General features: G+C 45.8%; 4 protein-coding genes across 5 annotated transcripts; 1 reads left to right on the top strand and 3 right to left on the bottom strand.

Annotated features, from left to right (window-relative positions):
• Window positions 1-10: 10 nt before the first annotated feature.
• On the bottom strand, window positions 11-2,101 carry LOC117893098 (phosphoglucomutase). Its single transcript, XM_034799530.1, has 4 exons — window positions 1,935-2,101; window positions 1,624-1,870; window positions 248-1,466; window positions 11-177 (listed from the first exon to the last, which is right to left on the bottom strand). The coding sequence occupies exons 1-4, from the start codon at window positions 2,010-2,012 to the stop codon at window positions 39-41; spliced, it is 1,683 nt and encodes a 560-aa protein (XP_034655421.1). The 5' UTR covers window positions 2,013-2,101; the 3' UTR covers window positions 11-38.
• A 1,137-nt stretch (window positions 2,102-3,238) lies between these two features.
• Window positions 3,239-4,172, bottom strand: LOC117893399. The gene is made up of 4 exons (XM_034799998.1): window positions 3,969-4,172; window positions 3,769-3,908; window positions 3,458-3,715; window positions 3,239-3,390 (listed from the first exon to the last, which is right to left on the bottom strand). Exons 1-4 carry the CDS (start codon window positions 3,995-3,997, stop codon window positions 3,257-3,259), a joined length of 561 nt encoding a protein of 186 aa, XP_034655889.1. The 5' UTR covers window positions 3,998-4,172; the 3' UTR covers window positions 3,239-3,256.
• Window positions 4,173-5,063: 891 nt separating this feature from the next.
• LOC117893390 (phosphatidylinositol 4-kinase beta) lies at window positions 5,064-22,762 on the bottom strand. 2 transcript variants are annotated; one of them, XM_034799986.1, is made up of 12 exons: window positions 21,904-22,762; window positions 12,328-13,768; window positions 10,212-10,323; window positions 9,461-9,734; window positions 9,225-9,401; window positions 6,636-9,122; window positions 6,463-6,581; window positions 6,261-6,398; window positions 5,927-6,201; window positions 5,777-5,865; window positions 5,546-5,710; window positions 5,064-5,482 (listed from the first exon to the last, which is right to left on the bottom strand). In XM_034799986.1, the coding sequence occupies exons 2-12, from the start codon at window positions 13,458-13,460 to the stop codon at window positions 5,295-5,297; spliced, it is 5,157 nt and encodes a 1,718-aa protein (XP_034655877.1). In that variant the 5' UTR covers window positions 13,461-13,768; window positions 21,904-22,762; the 3' UTR covers window positions 5,064-5,294. The 2 variants fall into 2 exon arrangements, with proteins under 2 accessions (XP_034655877.1, XP_034655878.1); XM_034799987.1 differs by lacking the exons at window positions 12,328-13,768; window positions 21,904-22,762 and adding an exon at window positions 10,521-10,644.
• Window positions 17,932-19,134, top strand: LOC117893405. Its single transcript, XM_034800005.1, has 2 exons — window positions 17,932-18,199; window positions 18,266-19,134. The coding sequence occupies exons 1-2, from the start codon at window positions 18,014-18,016 to the stop codon at window positions 18,440-18,442; spliced, it is 363 nt and encodes a 120-aa protein (XP_034655896.1). The 5' UTR covers window positions 17,932-18,013; the 3' UTR covers window positions 18,443-19,134.
• Window positions 22,763-24,649: the final 1,887 nt, after the last annotated feature.

Genomic DNA, 24,649 nt, shown 5'->3' with positions numbered 1-24,649 from the left:
CACATTGAGATAGGACTGCGATGAGTGCGTGAGGTAATTTATGTGATCACGGTGGGAGCATTGCGGCCGGTGAACTTTGCCAGCTGCGAAATCTCCAGGGCTATGTCGATCAAGGGCTTCAGCATGACGCTGGCCTGCCCCAGGACGTTCTCCTTCTCATACGAATCAATGTACAAGCTAAAAGAAAGAAATCGAAGACTCGTAAATATGGAAAGAGTCGAAGCCAAAGAGTTGTGCCAGTACTCACCGCACTGTGGCTCCGGAGCTGCCTGTGCCGCTGAGACGCACCACGATGCGGCTACCGTCCTCGAAGACAATACGCAGACCCTGCTTCGTGGCCACCGACTTGTCGACGGGATCCGTGTAGCTGAAGTTGTCCGCCTCCTTCACCTTGTAGCTCTTACCGCCGCTGGAGAAGCTCTTGCCCACAAAGCCTGCCGCTGTGATGGTCTTCTCCATGGTGTCCATCATCTCGTTGCAGGGATCGGAAGCGCACTCCTCGTAGTCGTAGCGGGTGAAGTAGTTGCGGCCGTAGATGGACCAGTGCTGCTTGAGGATGTCCTCGATGCCCTTGCCCGTGTGCTGCATCACCGAGATCCAGGCCAGGACCGCCCAGATGCCATCCTTCTCACGGATGTGATTGGAGCCGGTGCCGAAGCTCTCCTCGCCGCACAGACAGAGCCGTCCGGCATCCATGAGATTGCCAAAGTACTTCCAGCCGGTGGGCACCTCGAACACTTCCTTGCCAAGCTTCTTGCCCACGAGGTCCACAGCCGAAGCGGTGGGCATGCTGCGAGCGAATCCCTGAACGCCGTTCTTCTTGAAGTACGGAATGGCCTCCAGGTAATGGGCGATCACGGCCAGAGAGTCGCTGGGTGTCACGAAGAAGGCCTTCTGGCCGATGATCATGTTGCGATCGCCATCTCCGTCGAAGGCGGCACCAATGTCGTAGTCCCCCTGGGCGACTGTGTCCACAAGGTCCTTGGCGTAAGTCAGATTTGGATCGGGGTGCAGTCCACCGAAGTCTGGAAGTGGAGTGGTGTGCACCACGCAGGACTCGCTGGCACCCAGGCTCTTCAGGAAGATCTCATTCACATAGGGGCCGGTGACACCGTTCATCGCATCGATCCTCATCTTCAGAGGCTTGCCCGTAACCTTGCCACTGACAAACTCCTTGAGCTTGGCCATGTCAAAGATCTCCTCCATGAGGCGCAGATAGTCGGCCACCGAATCGATGACGTTCACGGTGAAAGGCTTCCCGGCAATGTCGAAGGTGCTCACGCCCACCTTGGAGATGTCGATCTGCAGGCCACGCACCAGCTTGTACTCCTTGATCTCCGTTGTCAGCTTGTGGATGCTGTTGGTGAAGGCATCCGGGGCTGGTCCACCGTTCTCGCAGTTGAACTTAATGCCGAAGTCGTTCTCAGGGCCGCCCGGATTGTGGGAAGCGGTCAACACAATGCCACCTGAAGGGTTGGGAGAAGCAAATTCATTTCATTATTTGACCTGGAAGACCTCTGGCAGATCCCACATCCCGCGACAAATAGATGATTCGTTATCAGCAAAGCTCTTTCGCTTTTACAACCACAGTGTAGCCCACACCCGATGCACCCACCCACTCACCCAAGGCCTTGTTGTGACGGATCAGGCTGGACACCGCCGGCGTGGAGAGAATGCCGTTTTGGCCCACCAGCAACTTGGACACGCCGTTGGCAGCTGCTATGCGGACAATTAGCTCCGCAGCCTCCTTGCAGTAGTAGCGCCCATCGCCACCCACGACCAGGGTGGAGCCAGCGAGGGCAGCTCCATTGGCGGACAAAGTTGCCTGCACAAAGTTTTCCGTGTAGTTGGGCTGAACGAAAACCTTCACCTGTGGAGGAGCAAAAAGGGCAATTCGAGAGAGCCTAGCTGATTTTTTGAATTTAGCCTTAAACCTTTTTGCGCAATCCACTGGTGCCTGGCTTTTGGCCCTCGTAGGGCGTCGTTTGGACCGTTTCCGCGCTGAGAGACATGCTGCTAACCACTGGAGTTTTCCGGCTGCTGGTTGATTTCCAACTGGACGACCGACCTGCGTTGCGTACGATGAAAATTGAATGTCGTGTCAGGCAGAGAGAAGCGAATTCTACTCCCACTGATAAGCGAGCGCGATGTACTAACGCTTCGGCTGCGACGACACAGATAAGCGCTATCATCGGTGCGTGCTGCCCCTCGGACATTACCAGTGCTTGAGGGGTGTGTATCAACAGATATGCTTGTTCATCCACACATTAGTCAGTGCATTAATTTCGTTAAATGGCGAGGATAATCATTATTTATCATCATTCAATTCACATGACTGGTCAAACTTATATGGCGGCTGTGCTTGGTGTAGGGTGCAATGTCATTCAAGGGCATTCTTATTTAGATGCCGGCTAACGAAAGTATTGCCTAAAAAATATGTTAGTGGCCCAAGCTCGGGCTACCCAACGCTATAATATGTGTCAAACAAATATCTAATAGTTATAGCCAAATAACCAACAACAAATTGATATTTGTTTAGGTTTTTGAACAAAAACATTTATGGCAGTGTGACCGCGGAATTATCGATACAGTATACCGACAAACCCACGGAAATATACCGAAATAGACCCTTTCTGAAGTATAATGTAAATATACCGCAAATCGTAAATGCTCGACTTTGATCTTCTCTTTAATATTACCGGCTAGTTAGGACTCTCAGCTTTAAAACTGCAATTTTACTCGAATCATCATTAGAGTCTCCATAATATCGGCTAGTTTTCATGACTTCTCTTTATTGGAATGTTTTAAAATTAAGTTACAAACTAAAAAGGTTAACCAACAAAAATAGTACATAGTACAATGTACATATGTATGTACATACATTGCACTCCTTGCATACTGAACTATGCATTTATGCATTGGCCCGGTTTGCGTAAACTTTATTTCCTACAAGATCCAATAAGAGGGAGTCCATCAAACTAGTAACCGTTATAGAAAACTGATCAAACTATCCGATAAAATTATATGTTTAGTCCTGGGAGTCCTGGCTAGCTAGTAATTCTAAACGGAAACTCATAATCGAGGAACATGACTTCCGATCAACAGGAAATGGTTAACTTGTTTTTTGAAACATTATTTTCTAAAAAGTCCAATAAACAAGAGACCTGTTCTGAAAGATAACCAATAGAAACTCATTCATCAGTTGGATATAATTTCCATATTTCCATATGGACATTTAATAATTCAAATTCGAAATTTATCCTATTATAATAATATTATACGGCACTGATGTAATGCGTGGCCCGGTCATCGAGAATGTCGGCGAAACGTACTGCATAGATTGTTCCAGTTTTCGATAGCTCGTCTGGATTCCTAAAAGCCCAATGGAAGCTGCTAAGCAAAGTACATTATTAATAGTTTCTTACACAAATGATTTTGACTGTTTAGTTATACTTACAGTTGGATGTGCGCGGCACGTTAACGGGTATTTTCGTTCCATGAGCATTGTCTGCTGGCTCTCCCGTTTTTACTTCCGAATGTTTGGGACTTGATTGTGCAAAATCATAATCTGGACTTACCGTTCTCTGTAGACATTTTCCCATGTGTGAGCCTTGGCGAAAGCGACCACAGCGACATCTAGCTAATAATCTCGAATGCATCTCCGGTGACACAAATTGCGATTCGCCCTTATTTTCGTGAACAAAAGGGCAAAGGTCTGAAAAAGTAAAACCTTTGTTACAAAAAAATTAACTAAGATACCAGACGTACCTTGCAATTGAAGTTTTCCTTTTAGCTGTGAGTCAATATCATTCTGATGGTAGAATTTATTGGTATCATTGTCGGAAATTCCATTCCACACCTCTGGATAATTACGTCGCCACTTGTTTCCCATGCGCACCTGCTCCTTACTTAAAGGTTTATTTTAATAAAATTATGGGAAATGCATAGTATTATAGCGATAAACTTACACTTTTCCAATTACTTTAACTGGATCCATTTGAATTTCTCTAAATTTCTCAGAAACACAAACTTGATAAATTCGCTTTGGTAAATTATTTTTTACTATAGCAACTAGCGTGGAGAACAAGCAAGGCCGTGCCAAGGGAGGGGGCGAATGGTGCTTGGTGTGGCCGTTTTACAACTGAGCCCCGGGCGGAAATATTCTTTGGCAAGGTTCTGAGAGCAAGTACAACTTATTAATACCCCTAACATATGTATAAACGTTGTTTATAATCAATAGTTTCATTTATTTAAATAGCATTACTTAATAAATTTGAGTATAAATATGCATTTACATTTTAAATACTTGTAGCTAATGTTTTCGTGCAATTCTATTTATGTATTGTATATCTTATACCCACATGTAAGTAAAGGTTCTTTAGTGTTTTTCTTCCTCCCCAGTCCTTTTTACAAACTTGAAAATGTTCACTTTCAGTGCCTAGCTAATTGTTTTAGTACTGATTCGTATTTTTGTATTTCTGTTTTCTTTACGGTAGTAGCTCCTATTTCCAACTATATTAGGTAAGAAAATTATTAAATTGTAGTTATTGTTGTATTGTAATTGTTATTATTGTAATGAGCTAAATAGCCTTACACAAATACAGATTTGACGGCAATCTGAACATTCCATATACTGGTATGTATGCATTTTTCTGAATGTAATTGGGGCATATTTGTTGTTAAAACTATGTAAATTTGATTGATATTTTGTCACCATCCTTAAGGAGTATATTGCTGCATTACCATTTTAAGCTAAAGCAAAAAGTGGTATTGGTGGTTAATATTATATGTACTTATGGCTAGAGATTGGAATTGGATACTTTTATAAGTGACAATCGCGAAATACAAAAGCGCCAGAGTATAAAATGTAAGGAGGATGAGTGGAGGTTGAGCGTAGCATGACTACGGGTAGATAAGCCATATTAAGCTTAATATTCTATGCACATTTAACGGAAGGATTGCAAGTTTCAACAACAGACCGACACTAGCTTTCTCGCTCAGACAAAATAAAATTATACCGAATCTTAAAAGCTAGACAACACACACATTACGATAATTCAACAATGTAAACGCACACAAGGAACGTTTTAAGCTACGATAACAGATTTTGGTTTGGTACAATTTCATTCTTTTTGTTTTGTTTTGTTTATGTTTGTCGCTGATCTATTACATAATGTATTATTTAATATACAAAATTTCCTTTACAAAAAGTCAGTCCATAGTTTTGGGTATCAGCTCGGCATTTATAATCTATTGCTCATGAAATCTGTTTAGATCTTCATAAAAAACCGTTCTCACAATATGCCATTCGTGTAGTACTGGTAACCATCGTAGAGTTTGGTTGACAGACTTTTCAACGAATCCTGCACAAGCTGCTCAACCTTGCGTTCCATTTCTTGCTCGGTTAAGTTCATATGAAAGCGTTTGCGGAGATTCTGTACGGTGCCGGAGCATCCATTTTTAAAGCACGGCAAATGTGCATCTGTACCAAAGAGATTATTCCATGTATAATCATTTTTTGTGGACTTTTTGCATCAAAACTTACTGCTGCGCATGATTTCCACAAAGTTGATGATGCGATCCATGTGCTTTCTAGCTGACATCATGCCCACGAGCAATAAGCGATTGAATTCACGCCAATGTTCCGAACCGGTACCTCCCATGACTTCAACGAATTCAGGCGTAAGCTTAAATGGGGATTGCTCGAAGCCTGCAACACAAAATTTCATTGATAACTGTTCTCCAAGGGCCGGTTGTGCCAGCGCCGTGTACCTACCCAAGTTCTTTGGAGATATACTCAGAATAAATCCAAAGTCGATGTGTATTATGTGTCCATCCGAATGGAAGAGTATGTTGCCATTATGCCTATAAGGTGGATGGAATATCAGTGAATGTACAAGTGAAGGTGTGAGGGTTTCATTATTACCTGTCCTTGACTTGCAGCAAGTAGGAAATCAGACAGTAAGCTGCACAGCTCTGAACGAAATTCCTTTGCGCACGGCGAAAACTTTCATCCGTGGGAGGGCCATACTCATCGATAAAGTAATCTCTCAACGACTTGTTGGAGTTCTTTTTGATTTGATGCAGGGAGACGGTGTTAAGGATGGGTTCAATGAGACCGCTGTCATTCGACAGACAGACTATCTTGTACGGACGCACCCACAGGTCCACTTTTTCCTCCTGCCAAATTATTTTGAACATCTGAAAGAAACAGGCAAGGATTTAACATTGAGTGCAATCAAAAGCAATCCAAAATATACCTGCAACAGCTGTGTAGCCATGAGTTCCTGCCTTAAGTCGTCCCCACACTTAACAATGGCCGAAAGCAGTCGCCAGTTTGACAGGTGCCCATATGGCGAAGACTCTCGAATAAGCTTCTCCTTCTCGTCCCAGGGTTCCTGCGTACAATTAATGGAATTCATTTCAAAACTAAAACATCGAGTATCCTCTTTGAGTACTAACCTTTAGGGCCGCTGCCGAAGGATCCTCTGGGTCGTGACTAAACGATTTTGTGTTCTCGCAGCTTAAATTGTTACAGTGCCTCGAGCGCACGTCCCCGATGTTGAAGACAATGGGTGGTCCTGCAACAAAATCCATGAATCTGATTTATTTACACTCTGGCAAAGAGTACTCACCTTGGTCCCTTGAATCGCACGAGTCGAGCGACATCTGCGATACGGCATCCCTCTCGCTTATCTTGCGCATGTTTAGGTACTGCGACGTGATCTCGTCGTCCTCCTGAGACCATACATCGTTTTCATGAACCTGCAGACCTCCCAGCGAGAGTGGATTGCTGCAGCAGTTGTGCGAGCAACCATACCCGCAACCGGCATCTCCATCGCCATTCTTTTTCCGCCGGCAGCTTGAGCTCTGGTGACTGCTGCTGCAGCTGGAGGTGCAGCTGCAACTCAGGTGCTGGTGGCAGGATCCCTCCAAGTGCTCCTCGCTCTTTGTGTGTCGCAGTGACGGCATCATTTTGGGTATCAGTGGGGAGGTGTAGATGTCAGGCACCTCGACCACCTCCACGTAGATGATGTACGGGGTCTTGTCCTTGGAGTTGAGCACAGCAGTCTTCTCTTCCGTGATGCGAACGACGTGGTGTGGAATGTCCGAGTAGAGGGGCAGCCAAACTCTAGCGGGCAGGTTTTTGTTGATTAAGTTGAGGAACATGCGCAATGCCGACGTCTTCTCCGCCTTCGAGGGCAGCGAAGTAAGATTCTTTCCCACGTTCATCAGTGCCTTCATGAACTCCTTTTGCGGCGCAGTCTTTGGAGCGCCGCAGCTGCACAGTGTTCTCTGGCCCAGCAGACCGTTCACCTGGCCCCGCACCGTCTCAAAGCATGTGCAGCCGTTGTCGAAGGCATGCCCAGAGGTCAGGTCTCCCAGACACAGTTTGGTGGGCGCAGTGGGTAGCGTTTTGGTGGTGAAGGACGGCTTCTGATATATGCGATGGGACATACTAAGGGTATGTGGTGATCGTGAATCGGTAAGCAGCACAGTGGCATCCGACTGCGAGCGGTAGTGCGTTTTCTTGGCGTAGGCCACAATCGATCTCGGCTCAGCATCGCCGACCGCGCTTGCGTTGGCCGCCTTCGACTCGCTCTGCACCTGCTTCTGTTCTTTTTTCGAGAATATTTCCTTCATGAGCGCCAGTTTGGGCTTGCGGGTGCCGCTGTGCGAGTTGCCCAGCGAGTCCACCTGGTAGTTGTAGGCCTCCAGCAGCCATAAGCACTTTAGGGAGAAGTCCACAGACTTGCGACACCGAATGGTAAGATAGGGATCCAGAACGTCGGCCAACTCATCCATTTGTATGTACATGACGATCAACTGCGGTATGTACAGGTCGACCTCCTGGTCCTGGAAGCTGAAGATCTTGTTGCCAATGAAGCTGAGCACCCCCGGCTCCTTCGAGTAGAAGAGATAGTGCACAGCAAAGTGTATGTTGAAGACCGGCGACTCGAAGAAGCGCAGCAGTCCGCTCTGGCCTTTTTCGGGCTTCTGCAGCACATCCGAGCTAGGTGCTCGCTCGCTTATAAAGTACTTGACCACACCGGGCACGGGCAGCTTCAGCTTGTGCAGTGAGTTCATGGAGGAGCTCTTGGCAAGTGCATCTTCAGTTGTGCCATCAGTGTCTGTCCCAGGCAGGCGCAGGTTGAGCGTACGCTCCTTCACCTTCGTGTCGGTTGATGAGTCGGCCATGGACGATTCTGTGGGTGTTGCGACTGGTGTACTGGCCGCGGAGCTTGCCGCAGCCGCCGCCGCAGCGGCCGCTGCCTTCTTGCTGGAGTTGGATGTGAGCAAGCTGAAGAACTCCTTCTTTTTGGAAATGTCCGTTGGAGACTTGACCTGGTCGTGCAGGGCTGTGCTGCCACCACTCGACGAGCTTTGCAGGGTCGTCGGTGAAGCATGGTCCGTCTGCTGTTCTCCCACCTTCTGCTTGGCCGCGTTCTTCTTCTCGTGGTTCTCTATGATGCTTTGGGCCGTGCGGAAGATGGCGTTCTTGGTGGCTCCGAAGAAGTTCTTGAAGAGCACCTGGTCGTTCTTGGTGCTCTCAGTGGGTGTGGGGGTGGCTGCAGGCGTGGGTGTCGCCGAAGGCATTACCGGCGATGTTGCTGTATCACTCCATGTGGGTGTAGGCGTGGGCAGGGGCGGCGGTAGAGGCGTGGAGATAGTTGAATCTGCTCTCGCCACATCCTGATCCGGTTCCTTGTGCTCGTCCACCGGTTCGATTTCATTAGGCGCCGTTCCCAGCTCCACGTTTATGGCCGCACGAGACATGTTCATGACGCGATACCGGGTCTTGTCGTCAACGCCAACATCCACGCCACGTTCCTTGCGTTCCGACAGCTGCTTGGCCTGCTCTAAGGCAAGCTGCTGCTGACGCCTCTGCTTGCGTGACGGACGCAGAGTGCGACAGTCCATTTCGTTGGCGACTTCGTGTGGCGGATATAAGCACGGATGATCCGATTGCATTATGTTGTACTCCTCGTCTATGGATGTCGTCTCCATCATATCTATGCACTCCTCCTCTGCATCCATTTCACCAGAATCCAGCGATTCATGCGAGTGGCAAATGCGATTCAGGGTTTCAAGTTGGTCCGACTCGGAGCCACATATGATGCCTACAATCAAGAGGAAGTGTATTAATGAAGAGGGGCTGCCCACAAGATTACAGAAAAGTCAAAGCCATGCTTGCCTTCGATTTAATTTAAACAAATTCTTACCTGAGTCGTCAGATCCTAGACTGGTGAGATCCTCTCGTTTCTTGCTGCTTCCAGCGCTGCTGCAACTATTGTTGCTGCTGCTGCCGCCATTGCTGTTGCCACTGCCAATGACTCCGACTGACTCCGACACCGAGTCGCTGGACTTGGGTCTCACTCGCAACGTTGGACAGGCCTCCACTGAAAGAGGGTTTCCCATATGTTAGGACATTGCTGGGACTGAGGATGCTGCTACTTACCGACGGTACTGGTACTGGTCCTGCAGGGAGCATGCAAACGAATCGATGGCTGGTGTTTCTGGCTCTGCTGCACTTGCTGTTGCACGCTCACCTTCATGCTTAGGGGTGTCGGTGCCACGGTTGTGATGGCTGGCGTGGGTGTAGTTGGGGGGGATAGGGCTGCTGTTACACTTGCCGCTGTGGTGGCAATCTTCGTGCACATATTTGTAACTAGTATGGATGATGGAGAGCAGAATGTGTTCTCCGTATCGGCATTGGGAGATGACACTTCAACCTGTGTGGGGGATAACATGTACACATATTATTAGTTACAGAATAATTATAGCCACTGCAGCTGCATTAGATTGTGGAGTTCTCTCTTCTTTACAGCTCAGTAAAAGTACGGGGCTGGCACTCGCACTGGCATGTGCCCTGCTTTGCTCTGTGACTGTGTGGTATTGATAACCAGAAAACCACACAAATAGTAACCACAAAAGTAAGTGCAAAATGTGAATAACAATGCCAGCAGCGCCAACGATAAAAATATAAATAAACACAGCACAGAGCACACTCACACACACACACGCACACACACACAGATGTGAGCTTTGAAAGAGACTTGTAAACTTTCCAGGTTTTACTGCTTTTGGCAAGTGCATGCACTCCCGCGGTTGGCGGGAGGGGTTTCGGTGTATGATAAAGATACGTCGTTGATTTCTGCTCTGGGGTGTTTGGGTTTGATGGAGGGGCACTAAATTAGCCCCACACTCACCTCTGGTATGCGTTGCAGGGCACTGTCGAGGCTGCGGTTGCGATGATGCTGGGTGTGATTAATGCGTGTGTTGGTCACCTGAGAGACAGGCGGCAGCAATATGCCCATGGATCTGCAAATAAAAAGCAAACAACAAAAGTTAGTAGCTGAGTTCGTTGAAGTGAAAAAAATCAATGTACTCGTGTACTCGTGTATCTGTTGCCGAGATTTCTTTACACACACAATATGTTTCGGACTTTTACGGACAGGGGCAGGGACAGGGACAGGGGCACGGACACGGACACGGACACACACTAAAGTAGAGCTTGCCTAAGTCGCAGTTAGGTTATCATATCGGTCGAAACTATTTACAGCTGGATAGGGACAGATAGAACGGTGCATATACAGACGCCCTTTAAATTAAATTAGCAACATTCACATGCTGACGGGAATTCCACATACAAAACACACACGCATACGAATGAACTACAGAAAAACAATGCGCGTGAAACACAAAGAAACACAGACACAGAACCACACACATTCTCACACACACACACACCCACCCACACAGCACAGACCTATGACGAGTGCCGAGCGAGAGGGAGGGTGAGCTCATTTTTGCGTTAAATTGAGCAGCGGAGAGACATTTTGACCAGAGAGAATAAGATAAGTGAAAACAACAACAGCAAGAGCTTTTTTCACAGCTGATTGTAACAGCTTTTAGGGCCATCCTGCGAGGGGGGATTCAAAAGTAACTGTCGCAACGAAGCAGAGTTTGTTTTTCTGTGCTCAACGTTATCAGCGTACCTCTCTGTCTATGTGTTACGTGGACTGTTATCAGCGGACACGATAAGCGGGAAAGTTTGATAACCAGTTCCACAGGCTTGTCCAGGGCATATGGAACCACGACCTTCAGTGGGCATTTCCATACAGGTGAAGCAGCACTAGTTATGTCGTTGTATCAATTCTTTACGCATTTGCGCATCTTTCCCCCCTCTTACGCTCTCGATCACTGTGCCTGTCACCCTCTCCTTCACCCGCAATCAACAGTTTTCAGCAGTTCAACGACTCGTATCAGCCGAGTCGCATCTGTGGCTAGTCGGAACATGAATTCCTCTCAAAGTTTGTTGACTAAGCCCCGTTCTGTGTGCAAGCCAGATTCATTCTGGCCATTCAGTGGGCCATCCACAATCTATACGTGCGCACGGGGGTGCAGAAGGAGGCGGTAAAATGTTCAGAGTGAAGAAAATGCGAAGAGAAAAGTAAAAGCGGGTGCGCCGACTGGAGAAGCTAACGAAATCATTCACTACGGAAAAGCAGCAAAACGCACTAAGGACGTGCAACAAGAGAGATAGGAAGATAGCGGGAGGGGAAGGGAACGGGAACGGCTTGTGTTTTCTGCTACCTATGACAAGGTGCCACAGGGTGGGACAGGGCAAGCTACACAGAGTAGAGTTGTTTGCCGGCGCACGCACCCAACAAAAAGCAGGGTGTGGCACTCCATTTGCTGGTACTTCACAAAGAGATACATACATATGTACATATGTATGTATTTATGTATGTACCTTTCCATGCACTCGTACGTAAACATAAATTTGTATCGAAGAAAATATTTCCATACTGTTACATAAATGCATACATGGTATGCACATACATACGTACATACGTATGGTTGTACATTTGCATGTATTTATTTATGTATGAACACATGCACCTGTGGCCAGAAAGTAAATCTTTTTTAGCTCCACATACTACAGATAGAAACATAATGTAAACAGTGGATGGGTGTGAAGGTTTAACCAGAAGTTAAGTGGATGTTGGGTTTTTAATGTTGTGCAGCACAGTCACTGGATGGGGGTCAGGTTTCAGGTGCTTGGGAAGAAGGCAAACACGGAACCCGCTCGTGCTTGATACACTCTTCTACATGCCGTGCGGGAGAGCTTAAAAATACGCAAAACTGCGCTGACTGTTGCACTGTTGCATACTAATTAATGAGCCGCCACATGACTTTTTAGCAACTCCAAAGACACACCATAACGAACCTATGGGACTAAGTGGAGTCGCTGCACTATATTGCGGCTAATAGCAACATGAAATAGAAGTAGGAAAGGACGAAGGACATTCGAGAACTCACCTGAAATCCAAACTCAAGTTTCTTTGGTGTGTGGAGATGCGTTTCGGGGGACCGTGACCGGAACTGGCCGCTGTTCCGGCACCCAGCCCATCGCCCATTGCCACACTGAGATTGGGTCGTCCATGAACCGAGGGCATCGAGTGGTTAAACACGCGGCTCAGGCTAAGTCGTGGCTTCGAGTAGCGCGTGTGCTTGGGCGTACTGGCCGCCGAGCTGACAGCCGGCACGGTCGTGGTGGACAAGGGCAATGTTACCGGTGCGGCCATTAAAAAGGCGGGTATATAATTTTCATTCCCCACCACCGACCCTTCATGGCGGATGTCCATTTGGTGACGGGGTGTCACCACGGGCGATGCGTACGGCGTTGTTTGAGAGGATCCGTTTTCGCTGCTGACCGCTGCATGGCCTTGGTCCAGGTCCGACCCCAACGAGGAGAGGGTTGTGGTGGACGTCGAATGGGGCTCGCAGCTGATGGCCATAGACGAATGGCTGTTGTTGTGTGGGGGACTGCTGCTGATGCCGCAGTTGGTGGGCGAGGAGCTGTGCAGACTCAGGCTGGGACTGGGGTGGCAGGTACCCTCCGCAACCGTTGGACTGTGCACCACGGTGCTGTTGCTGTGCCCGCTGGAGCTGCTGGTACTGTTGCAGGCGGCAGCCGAGTGCTCCGAAATGTCTTCGTCATCCGTCGTCGCTGCTGCTGGCGTCTGGGAGGCGGACCAGGAGTCGCTGAACACCAAGTTTGCATTTTCTCCAGGGGCAGGGTCTGCCCCCACAGCGCCGACACCCTTTCCGTTCATATTGAAGTCGGAGAAGGACAGACGCACTGTGGTGGGTAGGCAGTGGTCCACCACATCGGCCCCAGCCATGTCTTCCGACCCTCCCACGATGGGGGACAGCAGCTTGTTGGCAGTCTCTATCTCACGGATGTGCCGCAAGTACTGGTAGCCGCTGCTCTGTGCCACAGCTTTCTTCTTGGCCACTCCTGTGCCGATTCCGACGCCGAGCAGGCCACCGTTGTGGTTCTGTTTAGTATCGGCAGAAGGCGCGTTGACACCGTTGGAGGCAGTTGGCGTGTTGCCGCTGGCCGCCGCACTGTTCTTCTTCCCTTTAAATGCAGATATGACGGAATTCATTTTGAAGGATGGAGAGGTGCTAGAGGAGGAGAGCGAGAGGGGCTCCCACTTGAATTGTTTCGGAGTTGCCGGACTGAGGTTTACTGTGTGGCTCCCTCTGACGTAATCATCGGATTGCTTTCGTTTTCAATTGCACGCGAATGCGTTCTCGAATCAAGTGCTGTGATTTGGCTCATGTTGATGGACTCTTATCATCTTTCTGCTCTGGTGGGGGTTTTAGTCAGTGACATGTAACTCAGGGCCCTCATATATGCCATAGTGTCACTTCTTGATATTGTTTTGGCTCTTGTTTTCGCTGAAGACAGAGGCTGAAAAGATACAATCAGAAATTGGGTGTCACTTAGGAGTTTTCCTATACATTGCATGCTGCTGTTCTTAAACTATTTTTGCTTGCTTGCTTTAATGCATGTGGGCATGGGGTTTAATGGTTATAAATATCTATGACATATCTAAGAAGGATTCCAAGGACAAAAGTAGAAAGTGCTGGCCAAAGTCCAATTGCCCAAATGAGCAAGTGTGGTGGCAACCTTGGACCATGCCGCTTGCCACATTCGTCTAGTGAGCTATAGTAAGTAGTTTTATCCCACACTCCCACTCGCTGTGCCCCGTGCGTCATTCGATTAAAAAGTGGCCAAACGTTTAAGAAGAGACTGAAATTCCTCTCTGGACCCAAGCAGCCACCACATTCCCTTCCCCTCTTCCGCATTCACCGTGCGGAGGTGCGCAATCGGAGGGCACGCACACACAGACACGGGTCTGCTGTAATAATTAATATTTTATAACTTTCGGGCGATGAGCGGAACAAAAGGCATTCCTTTAGATTTGCAAGTCCAAGTACTGTAGACACAAATACACAAGAAATCTTTGAGTTTTCACGACTTTTTAAAATTAAACTTTACAAATAAATACATCAAATATGTTTTGTATCTACATTTAGAATTTGAAAGCATATTTCCAAGACGGTAAGATGAAGCTAGAAACTGTTAGGTACAATTTGTAGCTGCATTTTTCAAAATAGCATCTTCATTACGTCCAGATGTAAGACACTTCAGTTTTGTGCCAAACAAAAAGACACTGAGAAGCGAGCAGCTCCCCTCTTTTGCTTCTGATTGTGTTTGTTTTGTTGTCTAATTGCACAATCTGAATAAAGTCGTCGGCCTTGGCGCTGGTTGGCCACGCTCCACTGTACTGTCGCAAAGTGAGCCACAATTTGCTGGTGCAATCTCCACTCGGCGTACGGCGGACACCGGACAACCTGTGCATGTCTTTGGAGTCACTCTCTTGGAACATAGCCGCCGGACACCGAAGGGGGTTTCCTTGCTTTGCACTCTGCACACTGCACTCTGATCGGAATGAGCTGTTATGTACCGTAGCGAAATGCTGGAAGCCTCTCTTTTTTGTTTACTACATTCCACATTAAGTTCGACCAAACGTGAACTTGAGTCAAGTAAAAGTCAAGAGTTCAATGGCAATTAGCATCAAATATCAGCGGAGAAGAGAGCAAAGAGGAGTACGAAAGAAGCGGCAGTTCCACGTAGAATAGATTTCGATTATACCGCACATTCCTCATTTGCTGTGTGGCAGAAATATGGAAAGCACTCTGCTCCTCCCACACTCCACCTAGGATCCCTGAATTCTTTAGATCCACAAGGCAGCTCAATTTTTACATATTTCGCTGGAGACACGCCCATGAGGAAAGCCAGACATGTAGCACGTCAGTCATGAGCCAGCAATCAATCAAAGCTCTGCCATGCAGCCATCTCACTGCATCGCAGCTACGGAAACCAACGAGTTTTCTGACTGTCGAACATGGGACGGGAACGAAAGGAAAGCGCTTGTGAGTGTTGGTTGGGGAATCAGAGAATCGCATACGAATCGAAGCAACCACAACAGGATATCGCATTTCGATTCTATATTCGATTTTCTCTTGGCATTATAGACGTGGATTTGAATAATAAAGTGGGTCAGAATAACCTGCGCCAAAGGTAACACAAGTCCTAGATAGGCCCACAGCTAGATAGCTCACACAGAGCATGTCAGAGAACTTTGAGCAGAGAGGATAAGCGTTTGGTGTCATGGAAGCAGATCCAAGCGATCGCTCGCTCGGTCGCGTCGTTCCATTAGCTGCAAATTGAAAATGTTCAATTTCTGCAGCTGCAGCTGCAGCTGCTGCCACAGAAACAACAGAGCGCACACACAGCACTGCATCTCACAACAGATCGTTAAAGTCGTCGGTTTGTGGCATTCTCAGCATTCTTCTGCTGCAGTGAATGAACCAGAGCTCCCATTCCCTACCCACACTTCGAGCCGGGAATTTATGTAATTTCATGCACCATGTCATCTTTCCTCCTCCACACTAAAGATGCAATTATTATTTCATGTTCCAAATAGCTTGACTGCAGTTTCAGACCTCAAGTTGATTTCGGCAGCACAGCACAGCAGAGACTTCGGCTCCACAACCCCATAACTTGTATGAGCCATTTTTTGCATACATATTTTTCTGTAAAACTTCCTGAAGATGCTGTAGATAAGCAAAACCCGAATCTAGAGTTCTGTTAATAACACGTATCCAGTCACACCGCACATAGGCGGCAGAGAGATAGATACAATGCCAGTTAGATGAAGGAATTCGCATATATGTATAATACTACTACTACTACACACATTTGCTGAAACTGGCTTCCCCCAAGACATAAACACACTCGTAACGTGCACGCCCATTTATCAAGGTCATTCCAATCAGATCAGATCCGACCATACTCAGATGTACACAGATATTTGCAGGTTCTAGTGTTTTAGTATGCACGACTAGATGTCAACTGACTTTCCAAAAATTTAACGAAATGGAGTGAACTGAACTGAGTCCGCGTCCAACCAAAATCAAATTAATCAGTTTCGAACGAATCGTGTGGTCAAGGGCGACCAGCACGTTCAATGGAATGGCTCGAATGGAGCTTTAGATCTGCAGCTTGTCTCCACTCTGTTGCTGAGCAACACCTGTGCTGTGCTCTCGACAGTCCCCTCAGTTCTGCAGGAGACTGCAATCTGGTTGTAGCTGAATATAAAATTACTTTTGGCCCGAGTCTCTGCGAGACCAGCGCGTTCCGTGGACAGGTTCAAGCCCGTTCATTTGCGTTCACCTTGTAGCAGCTAGCCAAAGTTCGATTGGGCAACAAAATGTGTTCTCCACTCCGCTGGTGATATTTTACAATATTTTAAACCTCTTTAATCTAAAGACCTTTTCTTGTACCTTGCAGTATCCGAGATGCGATTCCTTTCCCACGAATCTTGATTGCCGCTTGAGGCAACTCCACTATCAAGAGAGTCCCAAATCCATAATGATCGGAGGAATTGTCGCACAGACTATTTTCCGTTGCATTGGAAAGCAGAAGAAGAAGGCAGAGAGTGCAGAGTGTAAGAAGAAAAGCCTAATGGCCGTATTCAATCTCGTGAGTGAAGGGAAAGTTTGGTTACACAACAAACTGGATGGTAAAGGGGGTGTGTTGGGTCGTTCCACTCGAATCCACACCGATTCCTCGCGCAAATATTTATCTTGCTTCAATATTTGGGAAACATTTTGAATCCCAAACGAACGATTAAAGTTACCAAAGTGTTGGCTTTTCCCAGGCAGCGGATTATTAATGAAATTTTTACTTAACGATCACGAAAGTTCTGCGCGATTATGGAAAGTGGTTGCCCAGGCGGCAACACACATAAATACTCATTACAGTGCATACAACATAACAGCTTAATGGTTGCGTATCAAAGAAAAGCTGTGGCAGCGGCAGCTGAAGCAGGGGATCAGCACGCTGGCATCTCGCTCGCTCGATTGGGAGGGAAGCGTGACTGCCACCAGCTCGGATCATGCTTAATTGTCCGTACGAAAGAGTGCACCCACACTAAAGTAAAGTAAAGAAAGTATAAATTCCTCCGTTTCATTCCGTCTGATGCTGAAGAACCGAATTAGATCCGATATGCCCTGTGGGAGGGATTACTCATGATGATTGCTTTGAGCTCGTTGCAATGAGCTGTGCCTTGCTCAAACGAATGCACCCCGATCTCTAGAGTATATTTATTGCTCGAGTAGTATGCTTGGAAGTAAACATGATATGCGCCTCAGACTGCACAACACACACAGCACTGTGGCTGGACTTTGACCGGTCGGATGCACCGTGGAGTGTCGCCTTATCAGTCGCCAGTCGCCAGCGCCTGCAGATCCCATTCATATAAAAATAAATAAGTAAGAAGAGTGAGAGAGCGGAATGCCTCCCCTCCAAATGGATGGATGATGAATTTTAAAGCGTTCTATGGAGATAACGAGCCCGTATATGTACGTGCGAAGGTTCCTTCCATCTGTGTGCACGGAGATTCAAGCTGCGTCGCTGTATTTATACATATACAAACTTATTATACATACAATCGAACATTTTACCTATCGAGACTGTATCTGATCAGCCTCGAGTCATTTGCCTGTGTTTGCTATACGTTTAACAGTCACAAAATCCGAATACACAATATACACAAATTTTAATACGCTTTGGACAGTACTGGAAATGAAAGTGATCAGGGCCAGGGACATTGTGGACGAGCCGAGCTTGGTGGCCCCGCATCCGTATATAAACTTTTTGCGCTTCTTGAAGCGCAAGAATCCTCGCTACGGACTGCTGCGGCTCCTTCAGGAGGCGCCCACTCTCTGGGATGCGCTGACAGTTGCCAAGCAGAGGCTGTTTGAAAGAGATGTAAGCGACGATACTCAGTTTCTATCATTCTCACAGCATAGTTCACGATTCTCTATTTTTCCAAAGCGCATCTTGAAACGCCTCACTCGACGCATTGCTCGTCGTCTTCGACGCCAGCGTCGGTTATTGCGCCGCAATCGACGCCTGGCCCGCAACGGGCATGCTCAGGTGCGACGCCCCATCTACAAGAGGCGCCCAACGGCCGGGAGCAGAAGGCGCAAGAATGTTCGGAATGGCTCTTAGCTTCTGGTTTGTGCACCTGTTGCAAGCGCGTTTCGTTCATTCGATGCACAAAAAAAATCCGAATTAGTCACTCTGCCCTGCGACAGTTTTCTCTTTCAGTTCCAGTTTCATTTGAAATCTAACGTGTTCTGCTTTGGTCGACTGACTGACCCACAAGAACTAATTAGCTATTAATATGAGCTTAAGGCTGCCAGGGGTCAAGCGTCGAGCAAATTAGCCGTACTTTATTCAGTTTTCTGAGTCTCGTGCCCACGGCAAAGGTTGCCTTTTTCGGAACCATAATTTGAAGGCGGTGCTGCTGTTGCTTTGATTATGCGAACGCTCTGATGTCACTTTCACTTTTTGCACTCTTTCTTGGAGCTGGAGAAGAAGGGACTGGAGGGGAACAAAGCATTTCCGGTCGTTGCTTCGGATCTGATGCCACGATCAGAGTCGGGCAAAGCTTCTGGGGATTGACTGCTCGCCACCTGGGAAACCACTCATGAATTGTTATATATTTAAAACAAATGCAAACACACACATCACACATACAAAAATAAGCAAGTCTTTTTGCCTTTTTGCTTCGATTACGTCACCCTCTCAGAGCAACCATAAAAGGTCTGCTTTGGCGACCTACGACCTCCCTTTGTCTCTTGGTCAATTTGTAGCGCTATCTCCGGATTTCAAATACAAATTTTGAGCTAGTCACCATTGCTCCTAGAACTCGAACAATGATGAGACTCTGATTGTCATACTGAGCAGGAAGAGCAGCCTTGATTCTGCAGAGTGCTCGAGATAGTCACGGAAGCGTGTGTTTATCGGAAAGAGTCTGCCATCCCAAGACAAGTTTCTTTTTGCTAATAAAATATTTATCAATTTTCATTTCCGCTCGGGCTTTATCAATTGGAACGCAAAATAGAGAGACACAAAAGGCAGAAATAGCGACACTTAATGGCTCAGCTTCAGCTCCAACTACTTGTTAGTCTCAGTATTCACGAGTCGTGTCTCTGATTCCATCCAACAACATACAAACACTGGAAAACACAGGCCACGAACAACGTACGAACGGCGCTCGCCCGTGATCAGCGATCGTCGATCGCCAGGTCGCCAGATTCGGAAATGTTTCCCAAACTGGTTATCTTCCGCTGTCGCTGGAACTGGCCTCAGGCAAATTCCCGTTTTGGATGTGGTGCATGTTCCACGGCTTTGCACTGCTCTGCTCTGGTGTTTGGTTAACTAAGTCGATTATTTGGCAAGCGGCTGCCGACACAACTTGCATGCGGATGGCAGGTGGATGGTGAGTTGGCAGGGACCGATACGACTGCAGTGCTTATGTCATACACACATATGGTATAAACATATTTATACTGCGACCACTTGAAACAGTAATTACAATATAATTGCCCTCTCACTGCTCACTGCTCTGGTTACAGGTTACATCGGCTAACACTCTTGCACACACTACTTTTGAGCGAGAAGTTATTTAACTTGAAATAAAGAACCGCCTTTTTATGTACATATGTACATACATATGTACGTACAAACTGCTGTTCAATAAAATAGTAGTGCTGGGTGCAAGTATTAAAAAAAAATTAAAAAACAAATTAAATCAATTCAAAAGAGTTACCATCAGTAAGCTTAGTTTATATATTGAATATTTTGATGAAAGAAATGTTTGAATATAGCGGTACTTTTGTTTTTGGAGCGTAGAAGTAATCATTGAACGGTCCAATATGGGAGACTTTAGAATTAGACTAAAAACTAAAATCAGGAGGTATAATGGAATTCAAAACTAATTTGAATGTGCTTTTACTGCTATACTAAAAAAAGCACCCGGAAAAATGATTTTTTATGCGAAAAAATTGTCTTTTAGTAGATGGTCGAAGATGGTCGAAGGCAAGGTCTAGGTCTTCAATATCCTCAAAAATTATGAAAACAATTTTATATCACACTGTAAGTGTTATGACAGCTCGTTGACGAATGACTTCATATTATTTAATTGCAAGAAGTCCCAGAAAGCTACGCGTTTGTCTCTGAGAGTATAGGGGTATACAGCTAAAGTTTGCAAGAACGCATGTGGCTGAGCTGTGTCGGAGTGACAAAAAAATACTTTTGACTGATGAGTGTAAAGTTGTATAATATGGTAAGAAATAACAAAAAGAATAGTTTTGGCGTTCACAGACATCAGATTAGTGTTCAAATTCTTGAAAAAAACGGTATTGGGCATGTTGGGCTGATCCTTATGAGCTCCAGTCCACATGAAGTGGTACTTCCTAGCCTCCTAGTTGGAGCATTTTACAAAATTGTGTGGGTCAGCATGCTTTTTCATTCATTACATTCATATTCCAGTTGAAAAAAACCTTTGAAAAGGAGCTTTCAACAAGATAATGATCCTAAATACTCAAGAAAGCTCGCCAACTGGGTGGGGAAATTGTTTCATCTGAAAAGATCGGCGTTTTTCGATGTTCAAATCAGTCCCTGGATCTGAATGTTATCAAAATCTTATGGGGAAATGCCAAATGCATTATAATAAATGCAATTCCGGCATCCAGAGTAATAGTTTTGAAAGTGGTGAGGTGCGGCACTAAATTTTATTTTATAAAAACTGTGTACAGGCAAAAAAATAATGTATATTCAAGCAATACTCATAAATATTATTTTACATTCGATTTTTCATCCATTACTTCCTGCACTCTCCAACAAAATTATGAAACCTATGACACAAATGGTTAAAGAAAACTTTGAAAACTACATACGACAAACAAAGAGGCTGTTTGTACCGTTTCTTCCATGACTGTAAGTACCTCTGCTGTACCGAGACGAAGTGAAAACGAACGCTGGAGCTGAGAAAATAAACGAGTCGAAGTCAGGCCCAGCTGAGCTTATGCTTGTCTCACGGCATATCTTGGGGCAGAACATTGGGTTACACAGTGCAACTGCTTTTGCTTCGCCCTTTGTTTCCGATGCGAGTTTCTCTTGCTTGTTTGCACATTTATATTCGCACTCGGGCTCAGAAACATACTCGCATTTGTTTTGCTCGCTGTTCTTTAAAGGATGCATTGACATCTCTCGTCTTAGATGCAACATTTAATTAATGATTATACGATTTAATTGTTACGCACTTATTTCAATGAAAAACACGAAATCAGGTCGCTCCCAGTCAATGAACTGATAAAAGAAAACTCGAATGAAGAGAAAACCCGCACATACATATGTATGTATGTATACACACATACATGCATATGTATGTACATTATATTTATATAAATATAAATGAAACTCATCCCAAGCACAAGAGGACGCCGGATAATGCCTAAATGCCATACTTCCGTGTTCTCCTCCCCGTGACCTACAAGATAAAACATGATAGGGCGCAGCGCAGAAGCAATGAATGGAATTTAAGATGTTAACGGTGATTCATTCCACTATCAGACTGCAGGAATACTCTTCATTTGGGTTGTCATTGTTGGTGAGAAACTTACCTTATTATTCTACAGAGTTGATTATGCAGATGGGTGCAGTTCGATGAGGGAGTAATCCACTTTGCGGCAATCTATCAATTAGTGCAGATAAGCACAGTTACCACTTTCACTTGTAGCTTTTCACATTGGAAATCACAAACAACGGAGAGCACACATTCCTCCCGTTGCGCTTTACACACGGTCACAGACACGGTTACGGATACAGATGCAGAGGCAGGTGGAAACGAGAAGGCGCCACTGTGACACCTTTGTTGTCTACTCTTCTCGGTTTTCTGCGAAGCCAGGTATGCTCAGCAGCAGTAAACAATTTAATATTGTAGTTGCACAAGCCACCGCAGCTACAACTACAACTACAATCACAGCTACACGGACGCGACTTGCAAAATCTTGTTTCGGTATTGCTGCATGAGTGTGAGTCTTTTGTGGGAGTATTGGTTTGTGTGTACGAGCGACAACGAAGAAAATTAAGCAAGAAAATCACAATTCGGACACTTGTTTCAATATTTGATTAGCTTATTGCTTAATTAAACACACTTTTTTGATCTCAGAACCTAAACACATGAGTAGTATGTGTATACATACATATGTATTTATTTTAGCTGACGCGCTTTTGCCAGAAACACACACACGCGCGGAACGAACAAAAAGAGACGCGCCCAAAACAGTGTGTGTATACAAGGGAATACAGTCGTCCCGATTCACTTATATATTTTTATTTCACGTGCACGTTACTTCCTGCGGGCAATAGCCAGTACGCGGGCCACCACAATTTGTATTTTTACTTTCTTGCTTTCCCTTATTTCCCGAACAACGAACATTAATTAATTAAAAACACGCAGCGCAGTGCACACAACCACAAACAATTTTCGGAAACTGGCCACACTACCGCACGACCACAAACTCTCCGTATTCCGATTTTCCGAAAAAATGGTCACACGGAATAGTATTTTCCCCAAGTGGATTTTCTCCTTTTTGCGTGAGCAGTGGGATATTTCTCTTTGATTTGATCACCTATCTAGGGCTCTCAAACCTGAACATGTTATTTTACACGATGGAAAAATCTTTCCAATGAGATGAGTTAGTTATATTTGAATAAATTTGTGAAATTTGGTTGTCAAAAATACATAAATATATCGATATTTTTTTTCCGAGACTCCGAAAAATTGTTCGTTTCAGCTATGGGCCCAAAAATACCACAGAAACATAATAAAGTCTACCTACTGGTAACTAGAAATTCGCTACACCTGTGTAAATAGTAAATCTGAATGAAATGAAATGTTACGATGAAACTCCTTGCTAGCGGATATCATATCCCAACACGAAAACGAGAGCAATGTCCCTGCGCGATTTACCGATATACCTTCTCATTTTCACAGTGTGTATATCGTAAATATACCGTTATATATTCAAATTACACATCTACAAACTAGAAGCTAAATAAATTATTTTCATACATACTATATGTATGGCTTCATTCTTCTGTCGCGTGTCCGCTCTCCACGCAATGATAATGAAGCTAATTCCATGTAGAGCTCTACAGCGGTAAGATTGACTTTCAAACTCTAAGACGTACTACTAGAAAATGCTTGGATAACTTACAACAAGACCGACAGACATTCATTGCATCTGCATCTGCATCTGCATCTAGTGAATGGATGGCATAAATTGAATAATGCGTTTTTAAGTGACGCTTAGACGCATTCTTCAGTAAATTGTGCAATTGTCTGGGCAGCTCAAATTAGAAAACAGAAACGAGAAGGAGCTCTTCGGCACGCATACGTATGCAGATAAGATCTTGAGGCGAGGCGTAGATTAGGCCCCAGATGCCTGGGCCTTGCGTGAGTTCAACAATCTGTAAATTGGTCGCCACAGTGAGACGGCAAGTAAAATGTAAGAGGGCATCTCTCTGAGCTGCTTGCCGCTGCAATTGGAATCTCCCCTTCAATCCATTGATTGTCCGACTCATTCATTTGATTGAATTGACTTTTCTCTAATGCCATCGTCGCTACCAGATGTCTGTCTGTCTGTCTGTCAACAAGAGCCCTTCAATTCGTAACGCGAGCACCCCTATCCACCCCAATTTAAAATGCCGCACACCGTTGAAGAGCAATGGCTTGAAAATGTCGTGCCCCGAGAACCGAATCGATAGAAATTGTGGCGTTTGGGATATGGATTTGCAAAAGTACTTCGACCAATGTCCGCCGACAACAATTTAATGCAACTCAAGCCAAATTCAGGGCGTGGTTGGGAACACATGAACTACCACAGCTCCTGCTTTCGGCTAGCATATCGTAAAATTTAAAACAGAATAATTGTGCCTATTTATAGCACCTAATTATCTGATGCACCACACTCATTCCTGCGCCACATTCCGATGGTGCATCAAGTTAAAAGACGACGGAATGGACTTTGGACCAGTCGGAAAGTGGCCCAGGGGGAATCCCACGGTCCGTGAATGGGGACCATATGTCAAAAGCGATGTCAGGCTATTTTCGGAAACGTGACTGCCACATCTGGCCTTTCCAGCCCCTATCCCAGCAATAGCATCTGGATAGCCACCCGAACCGCACTTAAAATATGTCGCGCTGCATATACACATTTCATAGTGTACTATCCCGATAGTGGGGATTAGCTAGTACATTCCCTTCAGGCAGCAACGTTAAAGATCTCTGTGAAGTAAAAAAAAAAACAAAAGGGGGACTAAGAGCGTATTTACGCTCTTGGATTGGCTGGCTGGATTCTAATT

Source organism: Drosophila subobscura, chromosome J, assembly GCF_008121235.1.
Source record: "Drosophila subobscura isolate 14011-0131.10 chromosome J, UCBerk_Dsub_1.0, whole genome shotgun sequence".
NCBI lineage: Eukaryota > Metazoa > Arthropoda > Insecta > Diptera > Drosophilidae > Drosophila > Drosophila subobscura.
Note: the sequence above shows the minus strand (reverse complement) of the source record. Positions and strands in the feature narration are given on the sequence as shown.